This window comes from Alosa alosa, chromosome 1 (assembly GCF_017589495.1).
Source record: "Alosa alosa isolate M-15738 ecotype Scorff River chromosome 1, AALO_Geno_1.1, whole genome shotgun sequence".
Taxonomy (NCBI): domain Eukaryota; kingdom Metazoa; phylum Chordata; class Actinopteri; order Clupeiformes; family Clupeidae; genus Alosa; species Alosa alosa.
In genome coordinates, this window is record NC_063189.1 from 3,973,228 (window position 1) to 3,995,755 (window position 22,528).

General features: G+C 41.8%; 1 protein-coding gene across 1 annotated transcript; it reads left to right on the forward strand.

Moving 5' to 3' along the window:
* The first annotated feature begins 687 nt into the window (after positions 1 to 687).
* LOC125303193 (phospholipase B1, membrane-associated-like) lies at positions 688 to 22,495 on the forward strand. Its single transcript, XM_048256783.1, has 16 exons — positions 688 to 816; positions 1,010 to 1,074; positions 2,869 to 2,962; positions 3,786 to 3,844; positions 7,615 to 7,682; positions 8,163 to 8,206; positions 11,034 to 11,154; positions 18,430 to 18,481; positions 19,093 to 19,173; positions 19,281 to 19,346; positions 19,706 to 19,797; positions 20,278 to 20,359; positions 20,698 to 20,799; positions 21,256 to 21,351; positions 21,669 to 21,740; positions 22,137 to 22,495. Exons 1-16 carry the CDS (start codon positions 759 to 761, stop codon positions 22,248 to 22,250), a joined length of 1,266 nt encoding a protein of 421 aa, XP_048112740.1. The 5' UTR covers positions 688 to 758; the 3' UTR covers positions 22,251 to 22,495.
* Positions 22,496 to 22,528: the final 33 nt, after the last annotated feature.

Below are 22,528 nucleotides of genomic sequence, written 5' to 3' on the forward strand. Positions count from 1 at the left end.
TGCACACTGCCCTCTCCCCACATACACAGCACACTATCCCATCTCCCTGTCATCCCCCAAACACACACACCAAGACCCCTGGCAGTTGGGTTAGCCCCTTGAGCCGTGGATCTGCCCAAGGTTTCTTCCTTGGTAAGGGAGTTTTTCCTTGCCCCTGTTGCTTTTGGGTGCTCCTTGTTGGTGCCCCCCACCCAATCCCAATCCTCCCCCACTTTTTTTATGCAGCCCTTGCCACTTAATCTACTAAACCCCTCTTCTACTGCACTTTTTACCCCCCATAAATGCACAAATAGGCTGACACCAGACATAATTTCACTGCATTTCTTACTTCCAGTAACTATATGCATGTGACAATAAACTTCATTGTATCCTTGTATCCTTGTACAACCACAGTGCACACGTTCATTACATGCCTGTTATATCTCAGAGAGTGTTGTCCAAAGTGGCTGCCATCTGACATCAGTGTCAATCCATCCCCACTCTGAAGAACTTAGTAACTGATAGCAATGTTACTATGGACACCTTAACAGGCAGTTGTCTAGGGCAGAGGGGGCTGTTGATGGGCAAAAGTCCGCCTCCTTGTTGTCTCTGTCACACACTCGTCTTTCCATCTTGCTGAGGTGTTTGTTCCCTTAATACGAGTAGTCTGTGTAGGAGGGGTCAAGTAAAACTTGCTCCGTCAGAGTGCACACCTTTATCACTCGTCAGGTGTTTTACAAACAGACGAGCAGTGGAACTGAACATATTTGTATGTAGTCATGAGGGTCCTCTTTGCTTTCTGTGTGATCTTCGTAACGACCTCCAGATGTGTTCAAGGTGAGTGAGAGGGAATAGAAGGAACACCAACGTGTTTCTGAGCTCTCTTCATGGCTCTAGAGTGGATTTCTGTATTTCTCCTCTGCGTACAAAAGTGCTGAAACTTATATTACATTTGTTGTGTAAAATATAACCTTAAACACCTTCCATCATTCATATTATTGTTTATAATGTGCAATAAATGTCCCCTCAGGAAACAGCTGGCTGAAGAATTTTGAAGAGGCTGTGAAGAACTTCAGTGAGGAGGAGTTAAGAAAGGTCAGTCAAATAAGATGTGAGGGAACGGATTAAGTAAAGAAAGTAATTAAATGAAAGAAAGTATTTAAATTCAGCCTGACTGCCAAAACTCCATGACTATACTCTGGATTATGATGTCAGCTGTTAAGTGACCCTCGTTGATTGTTTTGTTTAAAGGGTTGGTGAAAGACATACAGTATATTCCTTGAACTTGAATGTAAATGGAACTTGGAAAGCTGTGTTTAAGAATCAAGAGATTTGATTTTCCATTTGTCCACACACAGACAGCATGGGACATAGGATTGTTTGTGCAAAGCTTAAAATGTCAACATTTAGAGAAGAGATAAAGGTGAATAATGAGAGAATAAAATAATACAAACATGAGAGAAAAAAATAATATAAACATGAGAGTCCATTTCACATGTTGCATGTGTTGGTTCAGGTGACATTGCCTGATGTTCTGTCTTTGGCTATTTGTGACTGTGGCTGGATAAAAAAAAAACTATAATATTAATGTGTTTAATGTATATTCTCCATTATTATCATAGGTATAATTAAGGGACTCTAGCCTGGCTAGCGCCACCACTTCTCAATGAGATGTGGTCTGGGAACCAAACGTTCATTTTCTCGTATTTGAAAAAAATGCCCAGATCCGTTTATTGGGTGCCACGGATGTCTATCAAATGCATCTGTGCATAGCTGTCCCCCCTGTTCTGTGATTGGTTCCCTATCTCAGGCGAAAATTTGCTCCATGGTCTCCAGGCTGCCTTAGCAGCGTGAATCAAATTGCGCGCAAGGCAGCATGGGAACACCCAGGCTAAAGGGACTCTAGGCAAATGCCCCTACCTGTTTTTGTCATCATCAATTATATCCATTGACCATAGGTGGGATATAGATAGGCGCTGACGTTATCCTTTTATATAGGCTGGGTGTGAAGGTGAAACTGGAGTCAACCTTTCACTTTGAAGAAGGAAATAAGGTGTGATTGAAGATCAGCCATGAATGTGGATATTCCAGATGTGTTTGTTTGTTTAGGTTTTGGTTATTTTTAGGTCCATATAAATGATACACTTGCCACACGTCATTTGTCTGCACAGTCACTGTAGCAGGCAACTATAAGACCATGACACATGAAAGATCCACTCCAGGATCCAGCCTTTTCTAGAGTCCTTTAAGGTGAACTTGAATTTCCCCTTGGGGATCAATAAAGTATCTATCTATCTGGATTAAAATAGAACAAAAACAATCAATTAAACAGGTAGGGCCTAAATCAACACATAGTAAAAATAGTTAATAAAAAAAAAAACACCTCTGCAATGACTTACTCATCGGTTTCTTTGTTTGTTATTGTTGAATGATGTACATTTACAATAAACCAAGCAAGACACCCATTTGTTGTTTAATTACTGGAATGTCCACATTCATTGCCGCTTTGTTGTTCACCTCTAGCTAGTCACACCCAAGTCACACCCAAGGCATCATATAAGTAGCTGACTAACTAACTGACGCAGATTCTGTTTGGGTAGGAAAATCTTGTGAATGAGATGGGAAATGGGAGATGAAATGGGAAATGGAGCAGGCTCTTGATGACCTGTGTATGAGATGGGAAATGGAGCAGGCTCTTGATGACCTGTGTATGAGATGGGAAATGGAGCAGGCTCTTGATGACCTGTGTATGAGATGGGAAATGGAGCAGGCTCTTGATGACCTGTGTATGAGATGGGAAATGGAGCAGGCTCTTGATGACCTGTGTATGAGATGGGAAATGGAGCAGGCTCTTGATGACTTGTCTGTTCCTTTTCTCGTCTCTTGTAGGTGGACCCAGACAGGTCCAGAGCGAGGAGCTTCAAACATCCGCGTGCTTTCCAGTGTCCAGACATGAGCTCCTCTTCATCTGTGCCCACATCAGGTGAGTGTCGACCACTTCATGCTGCTGCCCCAGCCTCAGGTGGCTGCTGTGCAATTAAGCAAGGCACTTAAAGCAACACCAAAGAGTTTTTTGTACCTTAAAATAATGTTTCCAAAATCGTTTCAGTCGTTCATCAACTTGTAATAGGGTGAACGGCACTTCTGCATTTGCTTCACAGCCCTCTATCGGCTATAACCGCTCTATGTAAGTTTGCCAGATCGGGTAGCGGATCTGTAGTTCAATGGAATGAGACATAAGAAACTACAAATTTGACTTGCATCTGATGTCACAATACATCGTAGGCTACTTTTTTTTATATATAAAACGTGCAACATATTCTACCTTGTCTATGGACATATATTATTTGCAAAGCCGGTGCTGGATAAACAAATAGCATATGCGTACGACAGAGGGAAAGTTCTTTGGTGCTTTAACTCGGGTGACCAGACGTCCTCTTTTTCCCAGACAAGTCCTCTTTTTGAGACCTAAAAATCGTCCAGGATTTTGTTCTTCTAGAGCCTCAAATGTGTTTACAGCTAATTTGCATTGCGTCTCTCTCTGTCGTTCACACATTAGTTCAAAATAGCCTTTTGAGGCAGTGTTTTCTCTTGTGACACTCTGGTCACCCTAACTTAACCCTGAGTGGCTCTGGGGAGACTAGTCCTTGTATTGACATGTAAATCGCTTTGGCCAGTCGTGTCTGCCAAATGAATACGTTTAAGTACAGACTCAGATGGTCTGTTCAGATGTATCTTCTTCGATTCAATGGTGCAGTGAATGGCGCTCCATTGAGCTTTACAGAAAGGTTTTGTTTGGGTTTCAGTGGAGTTGGTGAAAGCTGCAGATATCAAGGTCATCGCAGCACTGGGGGATTCACTGACAGTAAGTAGACCGAGACTCTGTGCTGTGTGTGTGTGTGTGTGTGTGTGTGTGTGTGTGTGTGTGTGTGTGTGTGTGTAAGTGTGTGTGAGTGGTCGGACTGGGAACAAAATTCGGCCCTGGCAATTTTCTCCTGGACTGGCCCACCACTGGACCGACGACCCCCAAAAAAAAAAATCCCCCCCTGATTCCCCCCATAAATAACAAACACCCAGTAGGCCTATTATGCTGTAGCAACACTTCATAAACTGAACCCAAACATTTAGAGTTTAGGTCTGTAGCCTATAATCACAATAACACGGGGGTCCGGGGGGGTCTCTCCGGGATTTTTTTTAATTCTGGTTGCTAATCACACCATTTTAAAGTGATTTGAGAAGGACAGGATTCAGGGATAGGCAAGACAGTCTCATCTTCTGTCTGTCTCACGTCATGTTACCCCATGCATTAAACCACATGTCACTGCTTGACTAAAAAATATAGGCTACTGAACATGGACATCGTCATAGTTGACAGAAATTACGTTTTGTGCCAACATGTTGTAGAAACACAACCACAGTCTTAATTTGGTGCAAATCTCCTTTACTTTGGTTATAGTCCGCGATTCACATTAACTGTAGGCTATTACCACAAGTGTATAGCCTAGCCTACTAAATGTTTTTGCCCAAGTTTGTGTGCCGTCATCACATTTTGCAAAATTAGGCTACTTTCATTACTAACCTACCAGTTGATGGCCTACTTTTTACCTGCATCGACTCGCGAATGATTGTGCATTTAATGTAACACTCGGTGGAGAGACTTCCACTTTCCAAGTTTCACTTTCACTGTCGTTGTGAGCTAAAAGGCTAGGCCTACTATAGGAAATACTATGGGAAATACTTTGAAGTTCCTTTTGAGTAGGATCAGCTCCAAAAATTATTGGATTTTAACCTGTGCTACACTTTTCCACCAAGTTGTGCGAAAATTGTAGACTACCCGTATTTTTTTTTATGTTGACAGAACCGCACTACAGTAGCCTACATGGTGCAGTAAATGGAAGCTCTTGGTAGCGGGTGCAACTAACGTCTATAAAAACAATATATTTATGGAATAAAACTAGACCTCTGCTGTTTACGGTTAAACTGTGATGATGTGAACACCAGCCAGCGGAGGGCACCTACTAGGCTACCATGCACTCGTAGGCTATATTTCCCCACAAACCTAGCGGCTGCTTGGACAAATCCACTTGAGGGGTGGGGCAGGGGGGCGCGATCGTAACACACACTGAATCTGTCATGAAGAGGCCAAAATGATTGACCTGTCACCCCCCAAGCCAAATGGATGCAACTGCATTTATAGGCTAGGCCTATGCCTACATGACGGGCCGCAGATAGACCTAGTCTAAGGGGCCGTTTATACGAGAACGATTGCGAAGGAAGACGACAAAATATTTGATCATAAGTGCCTTTCGTTTACACGGCGACCCCGCCATCGGGGCTTGAAGACGCAAAAATCTAAAGACTCCTTCCAGAGTGTAGAGTTTTGAAGAGTTCTAAACTTGTGTCTCCGTCTAAACGACTAAACCAAAGATCCTTAATTACCTCTCTGGCTAAACTGTCAAATTAGAATGTCTGCTGGCGACGCGCACCGGGTTCTATCACACCACCACCCAGCGGTCTGGAATGCATATCCAATCGAATATCACACACTCTTGCGTCTTCATATTAAAGTTTTTCATGTGACGTATTCTAGGTTCTATAGCTTTGTTTACATCCACCCATAGACTGTATATACTATATATACAGTCTATGCATCCAGCTGGTAGGCAAGGGACACGTTGAACCCATTGAAAATCGTTGTCTGCAGCTGCCTCTCAGTAGGCTACATCTCTGTATTTCAGCAATGTCAACATTTCAGGCATCAATAAAGGTGATGATGAGACGTTATCCCATTGTTCAATATTTGATAGCCTGTCACAGGAACGTTATTTCGCTAAAATCGCCCCGATTTGGTGCATTGATCTGTATGGGAGAACCTGCATGTAGGCTAGCCTAATGGTACAGTAGCCTAACTTTTTTTCTCTGTTCAAAACTCGGTTTTACACGAAGACGATGGATAGACTTTCTTAGAAGCTGTGAAATTTGGCCAGAAAGGAACATGTCTTCCCTCTGAAAGTTGACACAAAATCAAACAATATTTGATCATTTAACTTTAACTGAACAGCGACAGGTTTTGGTAGGCAGTAGACTCAGCAGACGTTAAAACGGTAGCCTACAGTTATAGCCAGCGTCTGAGTCAGCATCATCTAGGCTAACATTAATGGCGTTAAAGTCATGAATCATGAAACATATTATAACATCGAAGACGATCTGCATGGATATATAACCACCCAGAAAAACTCAGAATGTGAGTGATAAAGTTTATTAATTGAATGAAACTTTTTATTAGTTATCCATTGCAGCATCGGCTATATTAGGCTGTTATGCTAGCTCAGCCTTTAAATATGCTGTTATTTTGGTCATGTGGACTTGATTAAACGGGTAAAGATAATTCATAAACTGCTTATTTCTTACATGACTGAAGCAGTACCTAGCCTAGGTTCAACAGTGGTGTTTGAGGTTGCTGTGTTAAGTTGTGTGTGATTGCGAAACAATAGGCCTTTATCACTGCAGCCAAAGTAGGAAGTGAACAGCCCTGTTCCTGTGTGAGCACAGGTGTTTCTAATTAAGTGTCAGATTCGGCCACAGTTACTTCAACCAGAGGCCTCGTTAATGTTTTTAGGAACACCTGTGGTTTGCTTGCCAACAGGAAATTCAACAGCCCTGCTTCAGCTGCCTGTGGGCTGCCGTGATAAAGGCCTATTCATAGGATCAAATCAGTTTATTTTGACATATGGGTCAAAACTGATCTGTAGGCTAGCACATAAGCCTATTCTGTTTTCATTTATTAGCATTTGTTGTGATTATATAATGATATACACTCATGATGACTTGAAATAGAAGGACAGAAGATAGGTGATTGATGTCCACAAGCACGAATTTCACGAGACAAATTAGAACAAACTGTTCCGGTAAAAATATTCTTGCCATGTTTAAAATGCTGCACTTTTCCCCTTCATAGCCTATCTCTGGCAATTCATTTTTGGATGACTGTAGATAGTTGTATTTTAGCCTACGCTACACCATAAGGCCATCTTGAGAATAAAAGACTTCACAGCTACTAACAATCATCCTCCACAACCATGAGGATAGGTAGGCTAAGCGATTCGTTAAATTAAGCCTTTTGCTTCTTATTGTAAAACCAACTGTTAGGGCCTACACAAGTGGTCGGCATCCCGGTCAATATTTGACATTAAAATTTCAATTTTGAAGCTATTTGTAACTATGTGTATCCTATGCAACCCGACTGTTGTAGGCTTGCCTGCACTCTGCAGTGCCTTGCCTACCACTCTAGTTGTAAACAAACGGTGACGTAACATTAGAACGGAGGTGCAAAACCTTAATAAACAAAGATTTCCCCCTGAGAATGCTCGTCTAAACGCGAATAAAAAAAATGAAGACGAGACGCCACTTCTGTGTCGAGACGCCACTTCTGTGTCTTCTGTGCCACATGTGGACCGGCCCACCGGGCATTTGCCTGGTTGTACAGATTACCAGTCCAAGCCTGTGTGTGTGTGTGTGAGAGAGAAAGAGAGAGAGAGAGAGAGAGAGAGAGAGAGAGAGAGAGAGAGAGAGAGAGAGCGAGCGAGCGAGAGAGTGTACATTTGTTTTTCATTTCTGTATTTTTTTTAATCTCAGACTGGTGTTGCAGCCAATGCATCGAGCATTGTGGAAGTACCCATTGAATATCGCCAACTTTCATGGAGGTAGAGTAACTTTAAAGTGCTTTTTCTGAAATTACAAACTTTATATATTTTATTGAATATAATCAATTTCATGAAGTCAGGTCACAGTGTATAGCATAATCACAGCATCCTATGCTAAGTCTGTAAGGACATTAATAGAGATGGAAGCAGTGACTACCTTTGACATTATGTGTGGAATGAATTAATCTGACAATAGGGTATTGATTGAATGTTAATCGGATTCTGATTGTGTGGAATTAATTAATCTGACAATAGGGTATTGATTGAATGTTATCGGATTCTGATTGTGTGGAATGAATTAATCTGACAACAGGGTATTGATTGAATGTTAATCAGATTCTGATTGTGTGGAATGAATTAATCTGACAACAGGGTTTTGATTGAATGTTATCGGATTCTGATTGTGTGGTATTATATGTTATATTCTATCCCATGGTCATAAACATGATTTTTTTTATGTTTTCATGTTTTCTTTTATAGCATTGGAGGACAGGGGACATATGACGATGTTATCACCCTCGCAAGTAAGTTGGAATGTTGATGTCTTCTGTTTCAGGAAGGTAAATGAAACCGTCTATTGCAGGGGTGGGCAAACTGCGGCCCGCCAAGCACTTTCATCTGGCCTGCCGAGCATTTCATTTGGTTATCAGGCTGCTCGCTATTTTTCTCCTGCGATCGAGACGACGTTGGTTAGCTTTACTGCAAACTGCTTTTCACTCTCCTTAGAGAACATTTACAATGTCAATGTCAAAACATCATGTTAAATAGAGATAACATCATGTTAAACTAAGTTAACTCTTAGTTATTATGACCGCCAAGCCCCAGTAGCGTGATCATATAGGTTTAGTCAGATTTTTTTTTTTTTTTTTTTTTTTTTTTTTTCTTTTTCGCATGTCCAAATTTCCGTCAATGATTCCCGGGACACTGAAAGACCGGGGTAGACAAAACTTGGTGGGCATGTAACCCCATATGGATAGCATGGAACCATCGTTTTTCGTTTTGATCTGTAGCCCCCACGCTGGACTGCACCCCCCGAAAGGAGGGTAGGGCAGACACAGTTTTCTGTGAATATCTCGAGAACCGTAAGGTTTAGGAGGACCACCTTTTTTTGTATGTTGATCTCAAGGGGCCATGTCAACCCATTCCATAACCACTAATTTCATGTATAGCGCCACCTAGTTAAACACAAAAAAAGTAAAAATGAGGTGTTGTAATTGTAGGTATCTGTGACCTAACATAGTCAAAACTGCACGAAATTGGAAGTGTAGGATCATTTTGACACCTTCTGAATGCACGCCAAGTTTCGTGGAATTTTGTTCATGGGGGCCACACAATAAATGAATTTCTGTTATATTACACCAACTGGCCTGTAGGTGGCCGGAGACAGTTTTCTGTGAATATCTCGAGAACCGTAGGGCCTAGGAGGTCCACCTTTTTTTGTATGTTGGTCTTAAGGGGGCATGTCAACCCATCCCATTACCACTTATTTCATGTATAGCGCCACCTAGTTAAAAATTAAAAGCAAAAAAATTAGGTGTTTTCATCACAATATCTCTGGCTGACATGGTCAAAACTGCACGAAATTGAAAGTGTAGGATCATTATGACACCCTCCGAATGCATGCCAAGTTTTGTGAACTTTCGTTCATGGGGGGCCTTACAATAAAATAATTTATGTGTACATTTAGTGACCGTGCACCAACAAGGATTCCCGGGACACTGAAAGACCGGGGTACACGAAACTTGGTGGGCATGTAACCCCCATGGATAGCATGGAACCATCGTTTTTTTTCTGTAGCCCCCCCCCACTGTACTGGACCCACCGAAAGGAGGGTAGGGCAGACACAGTTTTCTGTGAATATCTTGAGAACCGTAGGGCCTAGGATGACCAATTTTTTCCGTATGTTTGCCTCCAGGGGTCATGCTAACCCATTCCATGTGCACACATGTGCATAAACAGATACACACGCATACACATACATTCACAGTTATCGTACGTACTGTATGACACATACTCACACAGTAGACATATATACGCATGCATGCACATGCACAAACACACATACGCAGGCAAACACACAAGCACGCACACACACACACACACACACACACACACACACACACACACACACACACACACACATAAACATGTACACGCACACATGCACACAATTCAAGAATTTCTCAGAATTATGAACAGGCAAGATGGGGGTGGGGTTGTATAAAATGAATTTTACATGTGAAATCTATGAACTAATAATGTTTTGGTACTTGTTGTCTAGCAGATACCAGTGAGAATTGAGTGTGGATAATGCAATTTAGTGAGACAGTTAGAATCATATAGGCCTTTCAGTGTGATTTATTTTTGTGGAAAAAATGTGCTGGACTGGGCGGCGGTCATATTTTGTACCGCTCTGCGGTACATCTAGTTTCCTTTGCAGCAGATCTAACGTGAATATTATGCGATCCATTTAATTGGGAACGCGTCTGCACTCACGAGAGGGAGAGAGAGCCGCAGGTTCCAGCTGGCTTGTCATTGTTGATAATTGATATCTCCTTCTTATAAGAAACTTTTAAAAGGAAATCATAAAGGCAACAGTAGTTCCCACTACTGACCATTTAAAAACTGTGAGAGGGCCTAGCCATAGGTACAGCACTAGCTATAGCGGAGCAGGCAGAAGATCATTGAGCAATAAACGTGAATTAAAGCGACTGAGTGCTGCAGAACTTTCCATTCACATGAATGGGCCTTCCCAACGTTCAGGCCTATGTTAAATCTATATAAATCACCGGCAAAGTATATAATCACCGCTGTCAATGGCAACGGGTTTTGTGCTTCTGATTAATGTCTTTCATATCACTAAGCAAGGACTGGAACTTCATTCAAACGTGAAAGCAGAATGTTTGATTCAAGTTCAGCAGCGTGTGTTGCGAACTATTTGTTTCTCAGCAAATGCCACGATGAACGGTAACAAATAGGCTAGGTTATGTAGGCTAAAGTCATATCGTGGGGAGTTTATTATTTCGTTTTGGCAAGTAGCCGTATAATAAGCGGGATAATGTATAGAACGCCGGTCATTACTGTGAAAATACTCCGCTGTGCGTCGGGGTCCGGTTTGCCCTGTCGGGACTTATTTTCCCAGTAATGACCGGCGTTCTATACATTATCCCTTATGTATTAAAGCGACAGTGCACAATTTATACATGGTTGTTGTGCGGCTAATTTTCAAAACCCAATGTGGCCCTTGAGCCAAAAAGTTTGCCCACCCCTGGTCTATTGTGTTCATGATTGATGGAGTTTCACGATTTGGTTGGTTTGCTGAAAATGAGCAAGTTCCTCCTTCCTCTCCAGATATTGTGAAGCTCTTTAACCCGAATGTGATTGGCGCTTCTCCTACGTCCAGTGTGACTGGACAACCCACAACTTTAGATCAGACCGGACTCAACCTGGCTGTTACAGGAGCCAACAGTCGGTAAGGTTTTTGTATTCATCTGTTACAGTCCAGCGTCCACCATACAATGTTCAATTCTGTATCCAATTTAAAGCAACACCAAGAGTTTTTTGTACCTTAAAATAATGTTTCCAAAATCGTTTCAGTGGTTCATCAACTTGTAACAGGGTGAACGGCACTTCTGCATTCGCTTTGCGGCCCTCTATCGGCTATAACCGCACTATGTAAGTTTGCCAGATCGGGTAGTTCAATGGAATGAGACATAAGAAATTACAAATTTGACTTGCATCTGATGTTGCAATACATCGTACTTTCATAAATCGTGCAACATATTTTACCTTGTGTGTGGACATTGTTATTTGCAAAGCCGGTGCTGGATAAACAAATAGCGTGCGTGCGACAGAGGGAACTTTTTTTGGTGTTGCTTTAAAGTCCTCCTGTTTACTTTTAAGGCCATTCACGCAGAGCATTCACACCTGTCTCACTACCATGGGGAACAGAGCATTCACACCTGTCTGTCCCCACCGCCTGTCTCACTACCATGGAGAGCAGAGCATTCACACCGGTCTCACTACCATGGAGAGCAGAGCATTCACACCTGTCTGTCCCTTCTGCCCGTCTCACTACCATGGAGAGCAGAGCATTCACACCTGTCTCACCACCATGGAGAGCAGAGCATTCACACCTGTCTGTCCCCACTGCCCGTCTCACCACCATGGAGAGCAGAGCACTCACACCTGTCTCATCACCATGGGGATTGGAGCATTCAGCCCACATTTCAAATACCCAACTCAGAAACATTGACTCATTCCCCCATTTCAAATCACCTCAAAACACATCTGCCTATTCCACCTGATGACAATTGCCTTTTTATTCTGTTGTTTTATTAAGTGTGCTTGCTGAAAGCAGCACACTTATTGTTCTTCTTAAGTTTTATTATTCCCGTCTCCCTAATTTTTTGTCAGCTCTAGCGCCTAGGCCCTTTGAGACAGAGACACTGTTCCAACTTTAAAACGTTCGGTCAGTACCGGTGTAAGTTGCTCGCGAAGATGACGTCAGGTGGGCGTGTCGTTTGTCCGCCATATTGGATTGAACAGAAAGCAAAACAAAATTTTCACAGGTCACAAATGTGGTCCGAACGCCACGAAACTTGACGTACATTATCCTTGGACCAAGCCTCACAAAAGTTACTAGAAGGATTTTTGATTTTCGAAAGCGTTTGCCCGTCACAGCCAAACGAAATCGGCGGCGAAGCTCTGAAACAGAAAGTCATCCATATCTCAGGAACACTGTCACATATCGATACCAAATTTTGTATTTGAACTCGGGACTAATATGAGGGTGCATAAGCTAAAAAAAAAAGAAAACATTCCAAAAGTTTCCAGCATTTGGCAAACCACCCACCCATATTTGGTAACTATCACCATTCACATTTGCACTTTTATCACAATGCCTTCCAAGTATGCACAATGTCTTTGGGCAGCCTTGCCCAATCATGAAATCCTTGCTCAGCCATGGGAGAGTATGGACTTATGAACTGAAATGGTAAGGAGAACATTAGCTATTTATTGCTGATGTAGTACAGTTATTTTCACATTGACGGTATTCAAAATAATTTTTTCATTATTGTTAAATATCATGATGGGAGAGTATTATTAAAAATGTTACAAGTATGCAAATTCATATGTTTATGGGCATTTAGGTTTTACTGTGTTGTTTTGACATGCAAGGCATTCTGGGCCATGTAATGAACAGTGGTCGGTAGCACTCCATACGTATTAATATGAATAGGTGTTTCTGTAAACCTAGGGACAATAAACAGCTATCTCTGTTACAAAAACAAGCTGGTAATCGCTCATTGAAGAGGGAACTATGATAAAAAGATTGTTTTCCTAAAAGCATGGAGTTGACGAAAGAATAAGCAGGAAATGTCACGTTAATGTTAAAGGAATTATCCGGAGTAAATTGCACTTTAGATCAATTTACGGATGATTGTGAGACCATACGTTGAGTTGACATCAAAATCATGTCATTTGGATGTGTTTTGAGAAAGTTTGATTTTACCGTTTTTAGTCAAAACTCGTTAGTCTGGAAGTGACCAGGGCATGTCATTTCGCCGCTACAAAACACTATTTTTATACCTCTTCTACAGTTCCAAACAACATTGCACTTACGTGGTAGTGAGTAGAGGGTCCCTAAAGCCAAACCGAAGTATCCCGAGGTTTTTATGTGGTCGGATAGAGAGTCCAGAATGAATTTCATCAAGCCACACTGGCAACACACTGGATCACTGCTACAGACAGTTCAAGAACAGTTACAAAGCTAAGTCTCTACCAGCTTTCGGAAAATCAGATCATGCCGCTGTTTTCCTACTGCCTATGTACAAACAGAGAAGTCAGACGGACCCCCAGTGACGAAGGAGGTCAAGCGCTGGACTGACCAATCGGAAGCCAGGCTACAGGACACCCTTAGCAACGTTGACTGGGAGATGTTCAAGACGAACTCTGCTGACATAAATGAGTTTACGGAGGTATCACTGAGTTACATCAATATTCTAACTGACTCCATCATCCCAACTGTAAAGATCCGAAGCTTCCCTAACCAGAAGCCATGGGTGGATAGAGAAGCGAGAACGGCATTAAAGACACGCACCATGACTTATAATGCTGGGCTTATTTCAGGGGATATGACGGATTACAAAGCAGCATCTTATAGTTTACGTAGAGCTATTAAAGATGCTAAGCGGCGCTATAGAGACAAAGTTGAAGCTGATTTCTTGGAGGGTGATCCAGCACAAGTGTGGAAACGACTCCGAACCATCACTGGCTTTGAAAGAGAGTCCCCTCCTATGATGAATGTGAGTAAAGCCCTCCCTGATGAACTTAATGCTTTTTATGCTAGCTTTGACATGAAAAACACAGACTATCTTGCACTAGCTGCAGCATGTGAAGCAAATGAGGATGCACCTTTCTGTGTCTCTGAGGTTGATGTGAGCAATGCCTTTAGGAGGGTTAATTGTAGAAAAGCTGCTGGAACGGATGAACAGGGTTTTGAAATCCTGCGCTGCTCAGTTAGCTCCTGTGTTCACTTATATCTTTAACACATCATTGGCTCAAGAGACAGTTCCTACTTGCCTCAAGCAGTCTATTATTGTTCCAGTACCGAAAAACAAAAGTCCATCATGTCTGAATGACTACCGTCCAGTAGCCATGACGTCTACAGTGATGAAGTGTTTTGAGAAGCTTGTGAAAAACATTATCTGCTCATCCCTCCCTGCCTCCTTCGACCCCCTCCAATTTGCTTACAGAGCCAACAGGTCTACAGAGGATGCCATCTCAAACCTCATGCACACCACCTTAACTCACCTGGAGGAGGGGAATGGGAATTATGTGAGGATGCTGTTCATTGACTTTAGTTAAGCATTGAACACGATAGTACCTCTCACCTTGGTCACAAAGAGGAAGGCCTTAGGACTGAACACCACCCTGTGTCACTGGATATTTGACTTCCTCACCAACCGTTCACAAGTGGTTAGAGTGGGGGCTCTGACATCTGACTCATTAACCATCAGCACTGGTGCTCCCCAAGGCTGTGTTTTGAGTCCACTGCTGTACAACATCTACACACATGACTGCAAAGCCAACAGTAGTCATACCTCCATCATCAAGTTTGCAGATGACACAGTGATCTTGGGCCTAATTAGTAACAACAATGAACAGCACTTGGATCAGGTTGATGAGGTGGCACAGTGGTGTCAATCTAACAGCTGGACACTGAATATCAATAAAACCAAGGAAATGGTAGAGGATTACAGAAGGAAGCAGCAGAACTACAGTTACACCCCACTAATGATCAGCGGGCAACCTGTAGAGAGAGTCACAAGTTTTAAATACCTTGGTATCCACATTACTGAAGACTTAACATGGACTGTTAACACTCAATATGTTCTGAAGAAGTCCAGACAACGACTCTACTTCCTTCGTCAGCTAAGGAAATTCAACGTTTCTACATCCATCATGAAGGCCTTCTACACTTCAGCGGTTGAGAGTGTTCTAACTGGTAGCATCATCACCTGGTATGGGAACTCCACAGTTAGAGATTGTAGTACTCTGCAGAGAGTAGTGCGCTCAGCTGAAGCGATACTATAAGAACTCAACTCCCTGCTCTACAAGATATCTATTCCAGAAGAGTACTCCTAAGAGCCCAAAAGATTCTGAATGACTCTTCTCATCCTAACAATGGATTATTCCTACCGCTGAAATCAAGAAGACGCCTATGTAGTCACAAAGCCAGAACTGAGAGACTCAGGAGAAGTTTTTATTCCCAGGCCATCCGAACTCTGAACTCACACTATACTGACTTTGCACACATTCACTCCTCAGCACTCTCAAACATTTCCCAACTCTGAATTCACACTATACTGACTTTGCACTCATTCACTCCTCAGCACTCATGACCCCCCCCCCCCACACACACACACACACCTACACCTACATGACTTTTAGCACTTTTACATCCCTCTCCCTATGCTACAGACCTTTAATTTATTTTCTGATTTCATCACACACGTCAAAACACACACACACACACACACACATCTGACTTTCTCCAACTTTTGCACATCTCCATAGAACTTTTTATTTATTATTTTTGATTTCTCTTCCATCTATCTACCCATGTCCTTGATTGCCTAGCCTTTCTGCCCCCACCCCCACCCCACCCCCATCCCCAACACACACACACAAAACACACACACTTACATCATCACTGTCATCACCTCACATACATACAGCACACTGCTTGCTACAGTAAGCCTCCTCTACATACTTGCTGCACACTGCCCCCCCCCCTCCCTACATACACAGCACATTGTCTTCAGGATCTTCTCCAACACGCATCCTCTACATACGTAAGCACACTGCACCCACCTACCCACACACACACACACAGTCACTGCTCCACTCCCCTCCCGCCCACACACACATCTTCACTGTCATCACTCACATACATCATACATACAGTACTCTGCTTGCAATAGTAAGTCCCCTCACCATACTTGCAGTACACTGCCCCCCCCCCTCTCCCCTACCTACAAAGCACATTATTTCATCAGGAAGCTTCTCCAACACACATCCCCAACATACTTACAGCACGCTGCCCCCCCCCCCCCCCAATACACAGTACATTGTCTCATGAGGAAGCTTCTCCAACACACATATTGCACACTGCCCTCTCCCCCACATACACAGCACACTATCCCATCTCCCCGTGTCATCCCCCCCACACACACACACCAAGACCCCCTGGCAGTTGGGTTAGCCCCTTGAGCCGTGGATCTGCCCAAGGTTTCTTCCTTGGTAAGGGAGTTTTTCCTTGCCCCTGTTGCTTTTGGGTGCTCCTTGTTGGTGCCCCCCCCCCCAATCCCAATCCTACCCCACCTTTCTTATGCAGTCCTTGCCACTTAATCTATTAACCCCTCTTCTACTGCACTTTTTACCCCCCTCCCATAAATGCACAAATAGGCTGACACCAGACATAATTTCACTGCATTTCTTACTTCCAGTAACTATATGCATGTGACAATAAACTTCCTTGTATCCTTATATCCTTGTATATAATATAACCAATGCAGAATAGTCTCCTATGTGGGACTAATAAGACACACCTCTTCTTATAGTCACTGTATGCACACTGTATTTTATATGAATATTTTAAAGAAAATACATTATTTGCCATCGAATGGTCTCCTTTTTTCAATACCTCGCAAGCTTTTTTCTCGCTAGACATCACAGATCAACATAGAACTGTTCTGCTATGTGATACTAATCAGACACATGTCAATGTGAAATAATATTTTGCATGAACTATTATATTTAATTTTTTTTAAAGAATCACATTTATTTCCTATGGAAAACAGCTTTTTGCTCAATAGCTGCCATATGAGGGGTCCTAGACAACACAGATCAATACAGAACTGTTCTGCTATGGGGTACTTATTAGACACACCTCAATATGAAAAATGATTTGGCATCTACTATTATATGGAAGGTATTGAGAAAAAACAGTTTCCATAGGAAACAAATGGGTACTATAAAATATATTAATTTGAGGTGTGTCTGATTAGTCCCATAAAGGATATTATGCATTGGATTGGTGTCCCTACGTCACTTCCCTTGGGAAGTAGTATACAGTTGATTTACAGACGGTGGTTTAGAGTAATATGAATTATTCCTTTATTCTGAGATACATCTGAATAGGCTACATCAATAGGCTCTCAAAACAACCCCAGGCTCACAAAACAATCCCAAACAGACATAAGGTCTTTATAGAGCAAATCCATATAGATTATTTGTCAAATAAACCAGTAAAACATCATTTGTGGGATGGAATATATAACATTCACACTCATAGCTCATAATTTTTTTAAATAAATCAGTGAAAAAGTATCCTGACAAACAAGCAGCTTTTTAATGCCTTGGTCATATTTAATAATTTCAAGTCCTCTGTAGGTTACCTGATAGCCCAGTTTGAGAGGCGCAAGACGTGTGACATTATTTATTTTTGCAGCCAATCACTGCTGTCATTTTATTTTATTGATTTGATCTCATTCATAGAAGCTAAATTCGAAGGCAGGCCAAAGGTAAAATCCAACGAACCGCATTCAACCCGCAAGCCAATAGTTGAATAGCCTTCTCTTAGAGCTTTTGAGATATTGCCACTGCTCCAACACTGAAAGGCACTGTTACAATGCCTGGATCAAGCCAGGTTCAGCATAGCGTATGCCACTGTCTGCTCACGTTGGTGACCGGACCAGGGCAAGCACACTTTCGCAGTTCCCGCCGGAAATGCGGTCTAGTTTATATTTTTATTTTCTGCTGTTTTTTTTAAATGTTTTATGTATGGTGACCTTGAGTGCCAAGAAAGGCACCTTTTGAATAAAATGTATTATCATTATTATTATTATTATTATAGTACCATGACCCCTCCTGTCATTTAAGTGGTCATGTCATTGTCATATATCTACACATTTTCAAATAAGCTTTTATTCATAGAATAATCAACAGGTTGTTAGAAATGATAAGGAATAGCCTCTAGCAAATTAGGAAGCAGGTTAAGAACACATTATTCCATTGCCTGATATTGCATGAAATATTGATTTACGTGGTACGATCATATTGATAACAGTGGTGTCGAAATGTCCTCAATGATACCTTATGGAAATGTAGTGTCCAGCATTCATTCGTTCGTTCATTCATTTCATCATATGTGTGTAGTTACTCTTTTTTGTTTTCACAGTGACTTTCCTGCACAAGCAAGAAACCTGATTGACACCTTGAAGAACTATTCCGTAAGCCGGTTTTTCTCTGACTACCGTACAGTAAATGTGCTTTTCACTCCTCAGCGGATAGCAGATGTGTAGAGATATCAAAGATTGTTAAGGCGGAGCAAGATATTTCATCAGGAGCCATTTCCGGGAACCCGGATCGCATGAGGGGGGTCAAAATCTCCCTTCATGCAAAGCAGAGGCAGCGACTGCTCCATTGAAGTCTATGGGCATAGCTCAGAATTTCACCACATATGCTAAGGTCTTGGTTCTAGTTAGGAATGTGAATTTTGGGCACGTTTTCATGATCCTCAAAGCCTTCTGAACATTTCAGGTACATTTTTAGTATTTTTGAGCATTCCAGTCTGGAGAAAATCGACCTTATATCAGGTGTGCGCCGGTTATTTATGCTGTTGGCCGGTTCCAACGTACGCTCATCAATAGGTCATCGACACGCCTCTTTATGCAGACAGGATTCGATCCCCATTTCGCACCCATAGACATGAACTACGACGAAATATCTTGCTCCGCCTTAACAATCTTTGGAGATATCTCCCTCTGAATGGCTACACTCTATTTGTGTGTGTGTGTCTGTTTATCATGTATCATTTTCTCTGTATTGTCTTTTCTTTTAGGCCATTAACTTTACAGAGGACTGGAAGCTTGTCACTGTGCTGATTGGAATGAATGATATTTGTGATTCCTGCAAAAACAAAGTACAATTGCTTCTTACCGACTAATACACTGTCACTTGCACAGTCATTTCAATCCATTTCATAATTAGAATGCCATTCTTGTGTGACATGTGTCCCTCTCCCCCCAGACACTCTACTCTGTGGAGAACTTTATAAGCAGCATCAACGAGTCTCTTCACATGATGATGGACGAGGTAATGCCTGACATCACACAGGAAGTAGATGTTGTCCTGTCATATGATGCACAAGCTAGACAAATCCTACCTCTCTTCATACCGTACTCTTCATCTCATACTCTTCATCTCATACTCTTCATCTCATACTTATCTCATACTCTTCATCTCATACTCTTCATACCGTACTCTTCATCTCATACTCTTCATCTCATACTCTTCATACCGTACTCTTCATCTCATACTCTTCATCTCATACTCATCTCATACTCTTCATCTCATACTCTTCATACCATACTCTTCATACCATACTCTGTTATTTTGGAGATTTCTGAGGCTCTGTCCACGCCCCTCCTCTCCACTGTTCTGTCTCCTCCCAGGTCCCGAGGCTGATTGTGAATGTTGTGCAAATCTTCACCATGGAGCCACTGAGACAGGTTCAGGAACCAACGGTGGCCTGCCAGTTACAAAGGTATTTCACTGTCAATACACACAATTATCATTGACCAGTCCACACACACAATTATCATTGACCAGTCCACAATTATCACTGACCAGTCCACACACACAATTATCACTGACCAGTCCACACACACAATTATCACTGACCAGTCCATACACACTGTGAGCCAATGATGGCAGATAGTTATCTTTTCATCATTGATGCCTTTTTGTTTTGAGTTGATGTGCAGAGGACCACAGTGGACATAAGCTCTTTCTTGGACTTTACTTGAGCAAGGCACCTAACCCCTCACTGCTCCCCGAGCGCCGCTGTTGTAGCAGGCAGCTCACTGCGTCGGGATTAGTGTGTGCTTCACCTCACTGTGTGTTCACTGTGTGCTGAGTGTGTTTCACTAATTCACGGATTGGGATAAATGCAGAGACCAAATTTCCCTCACAGAATCAAAAGTATACTTATACTTACTTATACTTATCTTCCCTCTGTCTAAAGGCTCTTCTGCTCCTGTTTGGTGACACCAGCCGAGAACTCTACAGACCTGACAGAAGTTGTAGCACTCAACCGAGGCTTCCAGGTATGTGCTAGATTGCTGTACGATGATAATAGCTGCCAATTCTGTACTGTTTCATTTTGCTCCTGTACTCATATGCATATTTCATCATACAATATGTTACGTTACTGTATGGCAGCATGCCATGTATGAGGTTCACTATCTCAGTTATAGTTCACTAGGCCCCCTGGTGCTCATCACATTTATCCAAAATGGATGACAATTCTGAATTACAAATGACGAGAACCTCCTCAATGTTTAGTAGTCTATGGCTGTGCAAAGGTGTCTCATTTCAGGACAGAGACAGTCTTGGGTGGCCCTTGAAATGCTTCTGAATATTCATTTTGTGTTTTGCACGACAGACTAAGCTAGAGGAACTCCTCAACTCCTCAACTTTCTTCAAGAATGACTTTGCAGTGGTTCTTCAGCCCTATCTCTCAAGCACAGACCTTCCCAAGTTACCTGTAAGGGCATAGTGCACTACTACCAGCAATAACGATGACACCTGCTGAGACTACAGGACATTGCACCCCCAGCACTTCCACAGTCATTAAATCTTATGCATTTACCACTAATAGTAATACTATTGACATTAAACAGAGAAGACTTATTTATTGTAACTTGAACAATGAGCTGATTATGCACTATTTATAATAATATTTATATAATAATTATTAATAATTAATAATAATAATAATAATAATAATAATACATTTTATTTATGAAGATTTTCAACAAATCTCAAAGTGCTACAAAACAGTGAAAAGTTGACAAAAAAGAAAAACACATTAAAATAGCATAAAAGTCAGCAGCCATCATGGTTAAAAACAGCAGCTTGCCGGGTTAATTAGAATCATATATTCTGCTAAAAAGAAATGTTTTAAGTCCTTGTTTAACACTCTTTGTGATTTTGTTTGTAGAATGGTACGGTTGACTTCAGTTACTTTTCTCCGGACTGCTTCCATTTCAGTGTCAAAGGTCATGAGGAAATGGCCAAAGGATTGTGGAACAACATGGTGAGTGATGGGGTGGCATTGTGCAGAGGTTACTGTCAATCAACCGGGACTGGGAGGATCTACAGATGTGTAGGCCATGGGTCTAATTCTGTGTCTAAATACAAAATTTGCACTTTTGCACAGTTTCGTAACATTGTTCCCCATGACTCATGACAGTTATATTAATACATGACGCATGACTACTCTTAGACTACTGTACACATGCTGGCCAATTAATGACAGAATGACCCCTCATGTGTCCAGTGTGAACAATGTTAATGTCTGATGTTTTAAAGCGAGAGCATGGTGCGAGTTTAATCCCTTCTCTCCCTATATAGTTTCAACAGGATGGTGAGAAAGTCCAGCTAGCCAACCTGACCGACTCTGTGACACTCATCTGTCCTCCAACGGTAATGTATCTGCACCATTCTGAATAAATCCTCAGAAGATAAAGCTGTATTTCACACTCTGAAGTGTAAAGCTCTATTTTTAAAGTGTAAACTTTAAAGCTGTATTCACACTTGAATAGGTTTTTAAGAAGAATGATATTTTAAAGTTCTTCTATCAGTCATCTCTAGAGCAAGTTCAGTTGAACATACTTTGTGACTGTTTTGACAGTGTTGACCTTAGATAGAAACCTCTATGGTGCTGACCATGTTGACAGTGTTGACCTTAGATAGAAACCTCTATGGTGCTGACCATGTTGACAGCATTGACAGTGAGATGGTGATCTCCATGGGGACCGTGCCATTTCAATATGTTTGTTGAATATGTGTTTTTGATTTCCTGTTTTGACCTTGTTGTAGGATCACCCCTACATATACACAAGACCAAGAGCTCTGAGCTCGGCGGCTACACAAGGACACACTTTCGCTCTTGTGACTCTCCTCACTTCCCTGGCTATAGTATTTAGATACTGATACCTTGCAGTCATGTTTACCTACCAGCAGAGGGCAGTGTCTATCTTCTCCAGCTGACATGACATGACCGTGATGCTACCTGATTGTTTGTTTTTTTTGGACTGTATCAGCAGAATGTTTACTACCGTATACAGTTTATGTTAATGTTATAGTATCATTCTATTACATTACCTTGTGTTACATTTAAAGTGTAAATGATTGACATGTCATACTGATGAGAATTAATAAAAAAAAACATTGTATAATTTTGCCTATTACTGAGAGTTTGTAAGTATGCA